This window comes from Salmo salar, chromosome 01 (assembly GCF_965601325.2).
Source record: "Salmo salar chromosome 01, fSalSal1, whole genome shotgun sequence".
In the NCBI taxonomy this organism is placed as follows: Eukaryota; Metazoa; Chordata; class Actinopteri; order Salmoniformes; family Salmonidae; genus Salmo; species Salmo salar.
Genome location: NC_138291.1, coordinates 143,045,187 through 143,059,974, shown reverse-complemented (window position 1 = coordinate 143,059,974; position 14,788 = coordinate 143,045,187). Strand labels below are relative to the sequence as shown.

The following is a 14,788-nucleotide window of genomic DNA, read 5'->3' as shown; positions in this document are numbered from 1 at the left end:
ATATGACATGTAGTTCGTACCATAGTAGTACAACTGTCTTTATTACCTCATAACCAATTAAAATCAAGACCTAGGCCTATTACTCCATTAGTATGGTTGTATTGTCATATGAGACAACAGATTGTGTGCTGTGTAAAATGATATCCACAGTTATTATAATTTATATAGCAAATGTTATGCAACTGTTTATTACTGTATGTGTGTCATTGAATACAAATAACCCAAATCAAACCCTGATTCCTTTAAAACATTTATTCAAAATTGTATTCACCAAAGACAAATCTGACAGTCTATTTCCTTTTTCACCACAAATGATGCATTTACAGAAAGTGAACAACAATATCAGAAAACATAAAGGGACAAAAAGAAAATCACAGTTTCTATTTGAGTTAGTTCACACATGCTGTTATTTATCACACACTGTGTTCCTTGATTTAACTTTCCAAGGCATTGGAGTGGCATTTCAGCCGTGAAAATGAATATCTTTCCACATTTAGATTAAAGAAAACACATTCAAGTAAACAATTATCAAGTTAACTATATGCTATAGTTCATTTACACAATATTTTCATACAATCTCTCTACAAAGTCAAAAAAATCTTATACACCTGCTATGTTAACAGAATTATATACTAAATAGTGAAGGATATTTCAAATACTAATTTCTCTTAGGGCTGGCTACAAAATAGTGAATATATTGTATAGTGATAACAATGGGATTGTTAGATACAGCTCATATACATTTTAACAATATTGTCAGCATCACAGCACCACTTTCAAAAATTGTATCAATCCAAATAAAGTAAAAAGACAATTGGAGTTGTCATATTGACAGCATGAAAAAAGGGAAAATAATAAATAACAATCCTCAAGTGCTGTGTATTTTTTATTTAAATGACTCTTTATTGAACCCACGATAAGAAGTTGTTTGTATTTCCAAAGAAGCCATTTACACTACATGGCCAAAAGTATGTGGACATGTGCTCGTCGAACATCTCAGTCCAAAATCATGGGCATTAATATAGAGTTGGTACCCCTTAGCTGCTATGGGGAGGCTTTCCACTAGATGTTGGAATATTGCTGCGGCGGGGACCATTCAGCCACGAGAGCATTTGTGAGGTTAGGCACTGATTTTGGGCGATTAGGCCTGGCTCGCAGTCAGCGTTCCAATTCATCCCAAAGGTGTACGATGGGGTTGAGGTCAGGGCTCTGTGCAAGCCAGTCAAGTTCTTCCACACTGATCTCGACAAACCATTTCTGTTTGGACCTCGCTTAGTGCACAGGAAGCATTTTCATGCTGAAACAGGAAAGGGCCTTCCCTAAACTGGTGCCACAAAGTTGGAAGCACAGAATAGTCTAGAATGTCATTGTATGCTGTAGCATTAAGATTTACCTTCACTGGAACTAATGGGCCTAGCCCGAACCATGAAAAACAGCCCCAGACCATTATTCCTCCTGCACCAAACTTAATAGTTGGAACTATGCATTCGGGCAGGTAGTGTTCTCCAGACAAGTAGCGTTCTCCAAACCCAGATTCATCTGTCGGACTGCCAGATGGTGAAGCGTGATTCATCACTCCAGAGAACGCGGTTTCCACTGCTCCAGAGGCCAATGGCGGCGAGCTTTACACCACTCCAGCCAATGCTTGGCATTGCGCATTGTGCGACTGCTCGGCCATGGAAACTCATTTCATGAAGCTCCTGATGAACAGTTCTTGTGCTGACGAACAATTCATGTGATGATGTTACTTCCAGAGGCAATTTGGAACTTGGTAGTGAGGACAGAGGATTTTTACGTGCTACGCGCTTCAGCACTTGCCGGTCACATTCTGTGAGCTTGTGTGGCCTACCACTTCACAATAACAGCATTTACAGTTGACCGGGGCAGCTCTAGTAGGACAGAAATTTCACAAGCTGACTTGTTGGAAAGGTGGCATCCTATGATGGTGACACATTGAAAGTCATTGAAAGTCACTAAGCTCTTCAGTAAGGCCATTCTACTGACAATTGTTGTCTATGGAAATTGCATGGGTGTGTGCTCGATTTTCTACACCTGTCAGCAACGGGTGTGGCTAAAATATCCAAATTTGAAGGGGTGACCACATACTTTTGGCCATGTAGTGTATATTAGGGCCTAATTTCATTAGTCTCAAATGAAATGTGTTCTCTGTTGCATTTTGTGAAGGATATCGCTTGTCCAGCCATTCAAACATACTTTGTCTTTCAATCTTTTTACATCAACGCCCTCATCAACTTCCTCCTTACTTATACCATTATACCATGTACTTATTCTAGGCCAAGATGACTAACTCAACACAAAAATAGCCAGAAAAGCCACAAAACAGGAAGCCTATCTATCTTGTAGAGCGGCAGCAGATGTAAGCAATTTGATTGGGCCACTTCAGGGAGATAATAATTGTTTTGTTTATGAAAGGGACTTTATGAATGACAAAATAACAAAGGAAATGAAATATGGCACAGTGGCAATAACTGGAAAAATATGACAAAGAATAAAAACAAAACTGAACCAAAACGTGTATGTGTGTGTGTGAGCATTGAGCTACATCTTGGTTTCAGTGCCCGGACGTTTGGTGTTCTCATAGTCGTTTTCCTGAGAGATGAGCTGGTATGGTTTCTTCCTCTCCTCCAGCACAGCATTCCCCATCTCCACATCCTTGGCCTGCAGCTCGTGTCGAGATAGGAACTCCACAATGCCTGCCCCAATGGAATCGCCCAAGACGTTTGTCGTGGTACGCAGCCGGTCACTGCAACCCAGAAATAAGGGAAGAAGAAAAAGGTTAACCAGGGGCAGGGAGTCATATACAGTGGGAGGAGAGGTAGAGAGGGTTGCAGGACATTCATTCATTTACAAAATGAAACACTATGTCCCCCGGGACGTTTGGTCATGTTAAATGGAACAGTCAACATCTCAAAACATTCACCTATTTTCTGCTTTTGTTGAAAGATAAACTAAACTCTTTAGAATTCTCAGCAAAATAATGTAGATGGGAAACAGGCCACAGCGCTATCAACAGGGATATTTACCATCTACTGTTAAAGAGTAATTAGAGCACTCTCTATAGGCTATCTCATATTCTAATCACTGTGAGAAAATCCATGTTTTCAGTAAATGAAGCTTTGACTCTGTCTGCACATTCCGTCCATCCTAGTTTAAGGAGAGTGGGGTTTTTTCTCACTACCCAATTAGCTGTGTAATTTCTGTGAAGGGGATTCTAATTGAAATTATTAATTTGGGCAACCTAATTATGTTTCTATGTTAAAACTCATTGCAAAAAAATATGTAATTCAAAAAAAAATTTGGATCAAGACCCTAGGGATAGTAGTTAAAGGGATAGTTCACCCAAATTACAAAATTACATATTGGTTTCCTTACCCTGTAAGCAGTATACGGACAAGGTATGACAGGATTCCATGCTTTGGTTTAGTTTCCCTGGCACTGTTTCCAAATGCTAACGTTTTAGCATTTGTGGCACAAATCCCATTCAAGTCATTGGACCGATATTAGCATTTTTCACACATCATGTTCAAATAATCTATAAGTGACTTTGTTGAGCTTCACAATCAATTTCAGATATTTTTGGACTTTTGAAATGATAATATCGGTCACATGACTTGAATAGGATTTGTGCCACAAATGCTAAAATATTACTATTTATAAACATTGACTGGGAAGCTAAACCAAAGCATTGATTGCTGTCATACCTTGTCCATAAACTGCTTACAGGGTAAGGAAACCAATATGTAATTTTATAATTTTGGTGAACTAGTGTCAATAGGGTTGTAGTTGATAGAAATTTGACCTTTAAAATGAGAGATAAATGGTTTTCGTTTTAGTTCCAGTCATTAGACAAATTGTATTTCACAAAAAGTAGTATGTGGATTTGTACCATAATAGCCTAATCATTAACAAAATATAGTTAATTTATTCTAATTTCTCAATCTGAAAATGGGAAAAATGACTCACAGGAACCAATCAACTGCAATGATGAGGGTGATGTCATCAGTGGGAAGTCCGACAGAGGTCAGCACAATCACCATGGTGACCAGTCCAGCCTGTGGGATCCCAGCAGCTCCAATACTTGCCGCAGTGGCTGTGATGCTGTTTGATAACAGAAAATTACATGTTGATAAATCTTGATAAATCATGTAATTCAGTTGTAAACATATCAACACCCTTTGATTCTGGAAACATAAACCTTAGCTTATAAACCTTAGATACTCATTCGCACCTGATTGTGATGATCTGACCTATGTTCATCTCCATGTTGTTAACCTGGGCTATGAAGATGGCTGCCAGAGCCTCGTATAGTGCTGTTCCATCCATGTTGATGGTGGCGCCCACCGGTAACACAAACCGTGTGATGCGCTTATCCACCTTGTTGTTCTCCTCCAGACACTTGAAGGTGATGGGCAGGGTTGCTGAGCTGAGATAAAGATGGAGAGAAACAGGTAGTGTTTGAGTTTGACTGTTTGTTGTTGTTTCTATTAAATCTATTATCCGTATTCGCCATATAAAGGTAAGTAATCCTACTAATGGGGATGATGATGCCTCATAGGTTTTTCTTAACCACAGGAAGCAGGAACCTCTGCCTGGCCCTACTACTTTGATATGAGTCGGCCAAGCGAGGCGTGGCTACAGTGTCGGTAGTCAGAGTAGGCCAGGGAGAAAAGCAGCAGTGTTCGGGGGAACCTACCTGGAGGAGGTTCCCAGGGCTGTGATGAGGGCCTCCACCAGCCCCATGATGAAGATGAAGGGGTTCAGCCGTGTGATGGCGAAGTACAGGCCTGGGAGGATGATGAAAGCGTGGATGGAAAGGCCTATGATCACCGTGATGGTGTACATAGCCAGCTGACCACCCATCTCAGTGATGTCATCCATCTCCACGATTTTCCCCGATATGAGGAACAGGATACCGATTGGGGCATACCTGTAGAGCAGAGGGAGGAGAATGGGTTATGCCAGGGAAGGATAAGGTCACAGTTCAAATGACCCTACATTCTCAGGATCTTACTTATTTTTCTGTGTAATAGGCCTGAATAGGAAAACGATTAGTGAAACCATCAGTGCCTTCTGAGACTGCAAGCACGGGCTGCAAGCACGGGCCTTTATTCATAAACAACTTGATTTATATCTGTCAAATATCTGACTGGGAATATGTTGATTTAATTGGCACAGTGAACATGTCACTGGTTTTGATTGCAAAGCCTTGTCATTCAGCTGTGGAACCACTTAGCATCAGGAAGTTATATCCTGAGGCGGTTCTGTGTTGGCCAATTATTAGGTGGTGCTCATGCAATTATCTCAGTAGACCTAAATACCTATATCAGATCTCACCTGTATAGAGTTACCAGAGAATTCACAGCAATGCCTCAAGCAAGAGGCTAAATGAAGCCATTTGATTGAATTGAGAGGGAGAGATAAACATAGTACTGCCCCAACTCTGCAGGGACTCCATAGACTTAGCTTTCCAAAGCACAGATGGAAAGATTTTTCTGTAACAGATGCATGGGGTTCACATACACACTCACCTAATGAAGATGGGGATTATTGGACCATCATCATAACACACACACTCACACACACACACACATCATCTTTAAACACCCACACACAAACACACACCAAATACTCACCACATGATAATGGCGACCAGCCTCATGATGGCCTCATTGAGACTGTCGAAGAACTCCCTGAGGGGCTGGCCCTGCTCCTTCATGTTACCGATGATGAGGCCGAAGCACATGGAGAAGACCACCAGCCCCAGGGCGTTGACCCCGTTCACCGTGCCCGGGATGGGGATCACCTCCTCCCTGGTGATCTGCTCGGTCAGGTTGGTCAGGTTGAAGACAGAGTCATTCACTGTCATCGTCACATGGACGATTCGCTTCCCGTATTTGGTTTTGAACTGGAGGGAAAGAGCCAGTTGTCGTAAGTGATGGGTTATCATTGTCTTATTAAAGTGATGATAGCATGTCATCTCCTTTGGTGAAAACTGTACTGAAATATCGTCTTTTGTAATGTTTACTTTATAATCATTCAGCCATATATTCAGTAGAGCTCATAAAAAGCCAAACTAATAGATAAGGTATCGAGGGATTGTAGTCAGACGTGTGCCATTTCGAAAGACTAGAGAGCAAAAAGTCTAAAGGCGCCTGCTCCACTCATCTCAACCTCATGAATTAAACAATAGCCCTCTGTATGACTGGAGCAGTATTCTGTAAGGTCCAGCTGGCTCACTGACGACCCTGTCTGGACCACAAAGCGTTTAGCCCCCCGTAGACATGGTCTTCCATTACTTATATTGTCCTGCCCCAGCAGCCTCTATATCTCAGTTTCCGGACCATCCTGCCCCCACCATGCTACTATTGGAAGTTGGTCCTTTCTTCTCTTCCGCTGGTGAATTCTTTTTATTTACACATGGCAGCAGAAGTCAGATTTTGTCATTTGTTCCTAGTCGTCAGAATATTTCTTCCAGTGTAAGTCAAAGTCCCCCCTCAGCCCTGGGTTTCTATGTCTCTTAGGGTGATGATTTATCGCTGCTCAGAAATGCCAAAACCAGCAAGTTTCCTCTCAATACAAGCATTTCCTTTGGCAGAATTCTTCAGACCATTTTCCCTATCTGCTAATTTAGTAACAAAGTCATTAGATGCTTTACCTGCTGTGTGCAGGCCTGGATCATGTTTGGTGGAAACATGTTTCTGAAATTAAAGAGCATGATCATCACAACCAATGAACACTCCAATATTAAGGCAGGAGTACAATGGCAAAATACAGTGCATCTTTCCTCCACTAAACCCCTGACCCTCTTCCTACAGTAGCATGCAGATACCTGATAAGATCCAGGAAGGCATCGGCAGGGCTGATGTCCTCTATCTTCGACTGTTTCATGAACTCATCCTTAGATCCTTTCCCAGGGTGGATGATGAGCACCACGATGATGCCTATGATGACAGCGATGATGGTGGTGGTCATGTAATACACCACAGCTCGCATACCCATCTTTCCTGAAGCCTTACTGTCCAGCGCTGCCATGCCTGGTTGGGAGAGACAGGGGAGATGTTGTTTAGAAGAACAGTATTATCCCATTGTGCAATATTTATAATATTTCTTCATAGTAGTGGCATGATAACACTTGAAATAGCAATTGCTACTGTTTCAAGCAGACCACCATAGTCCCTGTGCCCAAGAAAGTGAAGGTAACCTGCCTAAATAACTACTGCCCTGTAGCACTCACGTCGGTAGCCATGAAGTGCTTTGAAAGGCTGGTCGTGGTTCACATCAACACCATCATCCTGGTAACACTAGACCCACTCCAATTCGCATACCGTCCCAACAGATCTACAGATGACGCAATCTCAATCGCACTCCACACTGCCCTTTCCCATTTGGACAAAAGGAACACCTCTGTTCATTGACTACAGCTCAGCGTTCAACACCATATTGCCCACAAAGCTCATCACTAAGCTAAGGACCCTGGGACTAAACACCTCCCTCTGCAACTGGATCCTGGACTTCCTGATGGGCCTCCCCCAGGTGGTAAGGGTAGGCAACAACACATCAGACATGCTGATCCTCAACATGGGGGCCGCTTAGGGGTGCGTGCTTAGTCCCCTCCTGTACTCCCTGTTCACCCACGACTGCGTGACCAAGCACGACTCCAACAAAGTTTGAAGTTTGCTGATGACACAACGGTGCTAGGCCTGATCACCAACAATGATGAGACAGGCTATAGGGAGGTCAGAGACCTGACAGTGTGGTGGTAGGACAAAAACCTCTCCCTCAATGTGAGTAAGACAAAGGAGATGATTGTGGACTACAGGAAAAGGCGGGCCGAACACACACCCATTCAAATTGACGGGGCTGTAGTGGAGCGGGTGGAGAGTTTCAAGTTCCTTGGTGTCCACATCACCAACAAACTATCATGGTCCAAACACACCAAGAAAGTCGTGAAGAGGGCATGACAACGCCTTTTCCCCCTCAGGAGACTGAAAAGATTTGGCATGGGTCCCCAGATCCTCAAAAAGGTCTACAGCTGCACCACGGAGAGCATCCTGACCGGTTGGATCACCACCTGGTATGGCAACTGCTCAGCATCCGACCGTAATGCGCTACAGAGGGTAGTGCGTACAGTCCAGTACATCACTGTGGCCAAGCTAACTGCCATCCAGGACCTATATACTAGGCGGTATCAGAGGAAGGCCTAAAAAAATTCTGCCATAAGACTGCTGAACGATCCATCAAATGGCCACCCGGACTATTTGCATTGACCCCCCCCCCCCCACGGTAAGGCCTACACCTGTTGTATACAGTGACAAATAAAATGTGATTTGATATTTATCATCTCATGATAAATATATAAGATATAAGCTGACCTGCTGGAGGATGTAGCCTAATACAAAGAGTAAACGGGTGTGCAAATGAATGGGCTGCCTGACAGTCATCTGACAGAAGTCCTAGTGCGATTGTAAACCAGGCTAGTAGCAAAACATACAGGCAGGTGAAATAATGATGTTCTGCATCTGAAAATAGATCATGGTTATAGTTAGCTTCTGCCTACTGACATCTCTCTCACAATCTTACAAAAAGGTCATGGGGAAGAGAGACGGACAACGAGCCATTATCGAGACCTCAACCTCACAAAGCGTTGCAAGCTAGCTTTGGATTTTCCAAGGTGTCAGGGGCCGTTCTGGTGTGTTATCCCCATTCAGTGGGCTGACGGAGTAAGAATTTTGTTTGTGTAAGCGAGATGTAGGTGCTCTTTTAATCCTGTTGGGGGCACTGCCATTAGACAAAACCCTCTCACTCTTTCACACTCTTTCAGCTTCCACTCTCCTTCATCACGCCTCTCTCTCCCACAATCACCTGCTCCACTGTGCTGCTCTCTCTGTCTGTCTCTCACTCTCTCTCTCTCTATCCTCTCTCTCAGTCCTGGGAAACTTGTCCACTTGCCATGTGCCCATAACAACATTGCCATGGAAACTGCAAACAAGCCTGTGTGAACACTTTCACAGGACTAAAGAAATGACTCACGTGGCTTATTTTCAAGGGTTACTACAAAGAGGGAGGATGAAACAAAACTGCACCCCACACATACTTCTCCTTTCTGCCTTTCTCTCCACAGTTCTACTTTTCCAAGGCAAAAAACAACAACAACATGTTTTTAGGGTGTTTCAAGTGAGATCAAATCAAATGATACTTAATAAACATTCACAACTTCTTTCAAGTGAGTGTTAACACAAATTAGGTTAATTTAAAAAGAGGTTAGTTTAAAAAGAAAATTAAGTACAGTACAGATCAGCTCAGTCTTTGAGAAAGGATTAGAGCTTGCTGCTCCAGGTCTAGTTTCAAGCTCATGCTGCACATCATACCAAGCTGGGTGCATCATGTGGATCCTAACCTTGTGGAGGACTCAGCCAGATAATAGATGGCATAGTTACATGTCCACTTGTGTACCTGGGCAGTGTGCCTCTTTTCTGGGCCGTGACCTCTGACCCCACCACCCTCCAAACCACTTACGGTATTGTGGTGCTGGGTGGGCATGGAATTCCACTAAACAATACAGCTATGAAGGAAGAGGCGGAGGGGCACTTTCCGTGCTTTTATCCGTGTGAAGCGAAGCAGGAGGTAGAAGTGCAAGGGGGTACCCATCCCAAAGCCACCCTCTCAGACCCACAGGCAGTGTGCTTCCGACTGAAAGCTACCTCATCCTTCCGTCTCTCTTCCATCATTTTAATAGCAAAGAAGCACAAGGAAGTGACTGTCTCCATGCCAGAAACTAGAGGACCAAAGGGAATCTGGAGAGAAATGGTGGCAAGAAATTTCACATGGATCAAGCATAAGTTACAGTATCTGAAAAGTTGTGCCTCGAGCTCCATTGGCATTTCCCCTTTTTCACTGGGTATCAACACCTGTCTTTCAAACACCACTTAGTCTACCCCTCCTCTTTATCATGTGTCTTTATTATATCTAAATTTGCTTCTGGCGGAGGGCATCAGTATAGTGACTTGGTGTACCTGTGATGAGACTGGATACCAGCAGGGGAAGCACCAGCATCTGCAGCATCCTCATCAGCAGCTCTCCGGGGAAAGAGAAGTACTTCACCTCTCGGTAGGTCATTTTATAAGGACGCAGTGCAAAGCCAAGGATTATACCTGGAGAATCAGAAGGGCTAATCAGTGTGCTGGAAACATGAACATGCAACTGCATATAAAGCAAATGACAATGAGAGGATCTGTCTCTCAGTCACATCAAGAATGAGGTTTGTAGGTGAGTCCTCCCTATGGGATTGGGATTACAATAAGAGAGCATGGGTTTCAAAGTGTGTGGGTGTGTTTGCGTGAGTATGTTGGCCCATTTCGGTGTACTGTGTATGTCGGCCTATGTACACTCCCCTACGTATTTATTTGGACAGTGAAGCTAAAACGTTTAATTTGGCACTATACTCTAGCATTTGTACAGAAATCTTGATGCTACCATGATTCCGGATAATCATGAATGAACCGTGAATAATGATGAGTGAGAAAGTTATAGATGCACAAAGATCATGCGTCCAAAACAGGGAATTATTTTTTGGGGGGTATGAGCTTTGTTCCTTTAACTTTCTCACTCATCATAATTCACTATTCATTCATGATTATCCATAATCGTGGTAGTATTCACATTGATGTAGAAGTGTTCAGAAACATCTAATATTCTTATTTTAAATGAAAATGACTCCAAAATGACACAATACATTATTCATCGTTCAGTCCCTATCGGGGCAAAAAAATATAATCCGAAACACAAACAAAACAAACTGCAAATGCATCCAACAAGTGTTTAGAGCTGCAATCTTGATGTAGTCATTACGTGCTAGGAATATGTGACAAAATACTAAACCTAACTACTTTAATACACTGTAAGTGTATTTTTCCAAATACTTATGAAAATAAAATGAACAAAAAGGTGACATTCCGTGCGGTCGCCTCAGGAAACACTTGATCTCAAATCCAAAATGGTGGTGTATAGAGCCAAATGTACAAATTTTAGGTTCACTGTCTAAATAAAAAGGAGGGGAGTGTGTGTGGGTGGACTGGGGTGTGGCATTGGAGGTGTGTGTGTTCACTCACCTACAACGACGGCCGCTACAGTAAAGAGCACAAAGGCGTTCTTCTTGAAGAACGCCTGGACATCTTCCTTAGAGATGTCCTCCACTTTCCTCTTGGCCTTCATGGTCTTTATGTGGATGCCCTCCCGGATCCGCTGCATCCTAGTGTGGGAATCTGAAGCCGGGGGGGGGGGGGGGGGGGTCCCCATTACTTTTGGTCATGAGTGCAGACAGGACTAGGAGTGTCTCACACACCTTTTAGACAGCCAGACAACCTGAACCAATGGGTCTGACCAGCCCTTACTCAGGTGATAGCTACTGGAGAAGAGATGAAATGACACATACAGTTGAAATGACACATGCAGTTGAAATGACACATGCAGACATTCACATTCACATGCGGTTGATAAGTTAGGAGAAAGAAGAACAGCTTATTTTTTCTTATAGCAAATCTGGACCATATGGTGTGTAGTCAAAATAACAAATGTTTTCATGATGAAATAGTCACACAATCTTGAGAAGAAAGCAAGTATTTTATTCTAAGACAAAAGCCAGTATTTCTTCCCCATGATGAATCCATCCATGGCAAGCATCAAAGCCCCTGAACACGGGAAGCATGGAACCCTGCAGGTGCAGATCTGCATCCCTAATACACCCTGGCAACTCATCAGTCTATCCTGGAGAATATTTATTCATAAAAACACTTGATTAGGAAAAACGTATGCGCACCTGAATAATGGAATAACAAAAACAATCAACTGCGTTTCTTTAAAGAGATGCACTATATACTCAACTAAAAGCACCCTACACAATACAACTATGTATCCTTTCATTGGAAAGGCATACTTATTCAAATCAATTGTTTGATTGAATGCCAGTTGGTAACACTCTGAACAAACTAAACATTTTGTTACAAAGATTTTGTTTGCATTTTAATGAATTTAGAAGATGTGGACATGAAAATCTGAACAAAAGGATGAGACCTTTCATGCATGGCCACATCAACAGTATGGACCCCTGGCATACAGCTAAAACATCACAAGGGCCACACAGACCTGGTCATTCCATTGGACAACAACACCAACAACTATCTCCTCCTGATTCCTCAAAAGTGGCAAAACAAAACACTGACCTTTCACCAGTGTAGATGTTCCCTTATTAGACAAACTCCTCTTCCTGATGAGTTATCCTCAGCCTGAGGACAGGTCAGGCAGGCAGAGAGCAACAGTGGTAGAGGCAGGCAGTGGGTCCAGAGGCAGAGAAGGGAGGAGAGATAGAGACTGGGAGATGGAGTGAGATAGACAGGCACATAGAGAATGGGAGGTGTACATATGTTCTCTGAAGACAACTGAGGCAATCCCTCATACTCCCATTCTCTGAAGAGGGAGGAGACTTTCAAACTCAGAAAGAGAGAGGGAACGATAAAGAGAGGTAAAGATAGAGAGAGGGAACGATAGAGAGAGGTAAAGGCAGTGGGAGGAGATGGTAGCCCTTCCTATCTCTTTACAATTTGGGGGATGTTATGTCCCTCATTCATTCCAATAAAAGAGTGCCCTATGTGATGCTCAGAAAGCATAAATTAGTAAGAATATACAGTAGGATATGCTGTATGCAACATGGAACCAAATAGGGTTCTACCTGGAACAAAAAATATTTCTGGAACAAAAAAAAAGTCATCCTATGCGGACAGCCAAATTACCCTTTTGGAACCCTTTTTTTCCTCCTCTCTTCCCGCTCCCATTCTCCTCCCAGCTCTCTTTTCCTTTCCCATATTCCCTCCTCCCCATCCTCTCGCCTATCCTCTTCCCCTCTTTGTCGGGCTATTCAACCCTCACTGGAGTGCTTCAGAAACAGATAAAGCCTGTGGACCCGTAAGCAAGATCTGCTCGAGGTGTTAGGGCTCTCTCCCTCTGCTTCAGTGTAACCTCTCCCACAGTCCTGACAAATAGGAGCTTTCATCACCAGCAGCAGTGGTTGCTGGTCAGGACTGGACAGTCAGTGCCTAGTGCCATAGGATCAGCATTTGTTTCAAGATACTGTACTTTGAAGTATTGAAGTATCATTCTGAGTGTTTCCCAAAAAGAGGTGTGATGTGCGACAGCGGTGCACCGTTTCAAATGTGCAGTAAATCTCTATGTCAAATATTGAGCTTTACAACACTCACCTGTGCAACTAGAGGCGAAAAAACTCCTCATCTTTACTCCACACACAGAGACGCAAACAAAGCTCTCCCTCGCCCTCTATATGGACCATAACTCTATCCTCCTGATTTGAGCTTACTAGCAAAAACTCTGAACAGAGTTTTTGTCCGATGAAGTGGATCCTAAGCTACAGGACTGTTTTGCTAGCACAAACTGGAATATGTTCCGGGATTCATCCAATGGCATTGCGGAGTTTACCACATCAGTCACTGGCTTCATTAATTTACTGCAGGGGGCTAAATCAGGGTCACACAGTGTTTCTTGGTAGCTTTAAACAAATATACTTCGAAACAAAAGTATACACCTCACACACATGGTTATGGCCTTAAAATTTCAATACTTCAAAACCAAATGGTAGGTCCAGGTAGTCACAAAAATGGATAGTTGTTGGTTAAATGGTCATTTTAATGAATGGAGCGAATTTGGAGTGGCAGTTTTTTTTCATGTGAGCGAGGATCGTTTTTTTAGCGGAGCGGTTGGAAAGGACTTGGAGCGGTGTGCAAGCACTGCTCCGTGATCCGACCGCTCAACTCCGCTCATATACTCTGGTGGCCGTGCACGACTCCAACACCATCAAATTTGCCAACAACACAACGGTGATAGGCCAGATCACTGACGACGATGAGACAGCCTATTGGGAGGAGGTCAGAGACCTGGCAGTGTGGTGCCAGGACAGCAACCTCTTCCTTAACATCAGTAAGACCAAGAAGCTAATCGTGGAGCTCAGGAAACGGAGGGCAGAACACGCCCCCATTCACATTAACAGGACTGTAGTGGAGCGGGTAGAGAGCTTTAAGTTCCTCGGTGTACACATCACTAAGGATCTATCATGGTCCAAACACACCAACACAGTCGTGAAGAGGACACGACAATGAAAATATTTGGCATGGGCCCTCAGATCCTCAAAAGGTTCTACAGCTACACCCTCGAGAGCATCTTGACTGGCTGCATCAATGCTTGGTATGTTAACTGCTTGGCAAGGCGCTACAGAGGATAGTAATGCCACCCAGTACATCACTGTAGCCAAGCTCCCAGCCCTCCAGAACCTCTATACCAGGCAGTGTCAGAGGAAGGCCCAAAAAATGGTCAAAGACTCCTGCCACCCAAGCCACAGACTGTTCTCTCTGCTACTGCATGGCAAGCGGTACCAATTCACTGAGTCTGGAACCAAAAGGACCCTGAACAGCTTCTAACCCCAAGGCATATGACTTCTAAACAAAATGCTAAATAGCTAATCAAATGGCCACCCGGACTACCTGCATTGACCCTTTTTTGCAGTAACTCACTAACTTCTTTGCACATACGCTGCTGCTACTGTTAATTATCTATCCTGTTGCCTAGTCACTTTATCCCTATCTATGCTTTATGTACAGTACATAGCTACCTCAATTACCTTGTACCCCTGCACATCGACTCGGTACTGATACTCACTGTATATGGCCATGTTGTTTCCTAATCCCTATACATAGCCATTATTTTT

At 43.3% G+C, this 14,788-nt stretch overlaps 1 protein-coding gene across 1 annotated transcript; it reads right to left on the bottom strand.

Moving 5' to 3' along the window:
• Window positions 1-237: 237 nt before the first annotated feature.
• On the bottom strand, window positions 238-12,424 carry LOC106563909 (excitatory amino acid transporter 1-like). Its single transcript, XM_014129860.3, has 10 exons — window positions 12,240-12,424; window positions 11,130-11,282; window positions 10,035-10,172; window positions 6,851-7,055; window positions 6,677-6,719; window positions 5,655-5,926; window positions 4,715-4,948; window positions 4,250-4,444; window positions 3,985-4,119; window positions 238-2,764 (listed from the first exon to the last, which is right to left on the bottom strand). Exons 2-10 carry the CDS (start codon window positions 11,266-11,268, stop codon window positions 2,560-2,562), a joined length of 1,566 nt encoding a protein of 521 aa, XP_013985335.1. The 5' UTR covers window positions 11,269-11,282; window positions 12,240-12,424; the 3' UTR covers window positions 238-2,559.
• Between the last annotated feature and the right edge of the window lie 2,364 nt (window positions 12,425-14,788).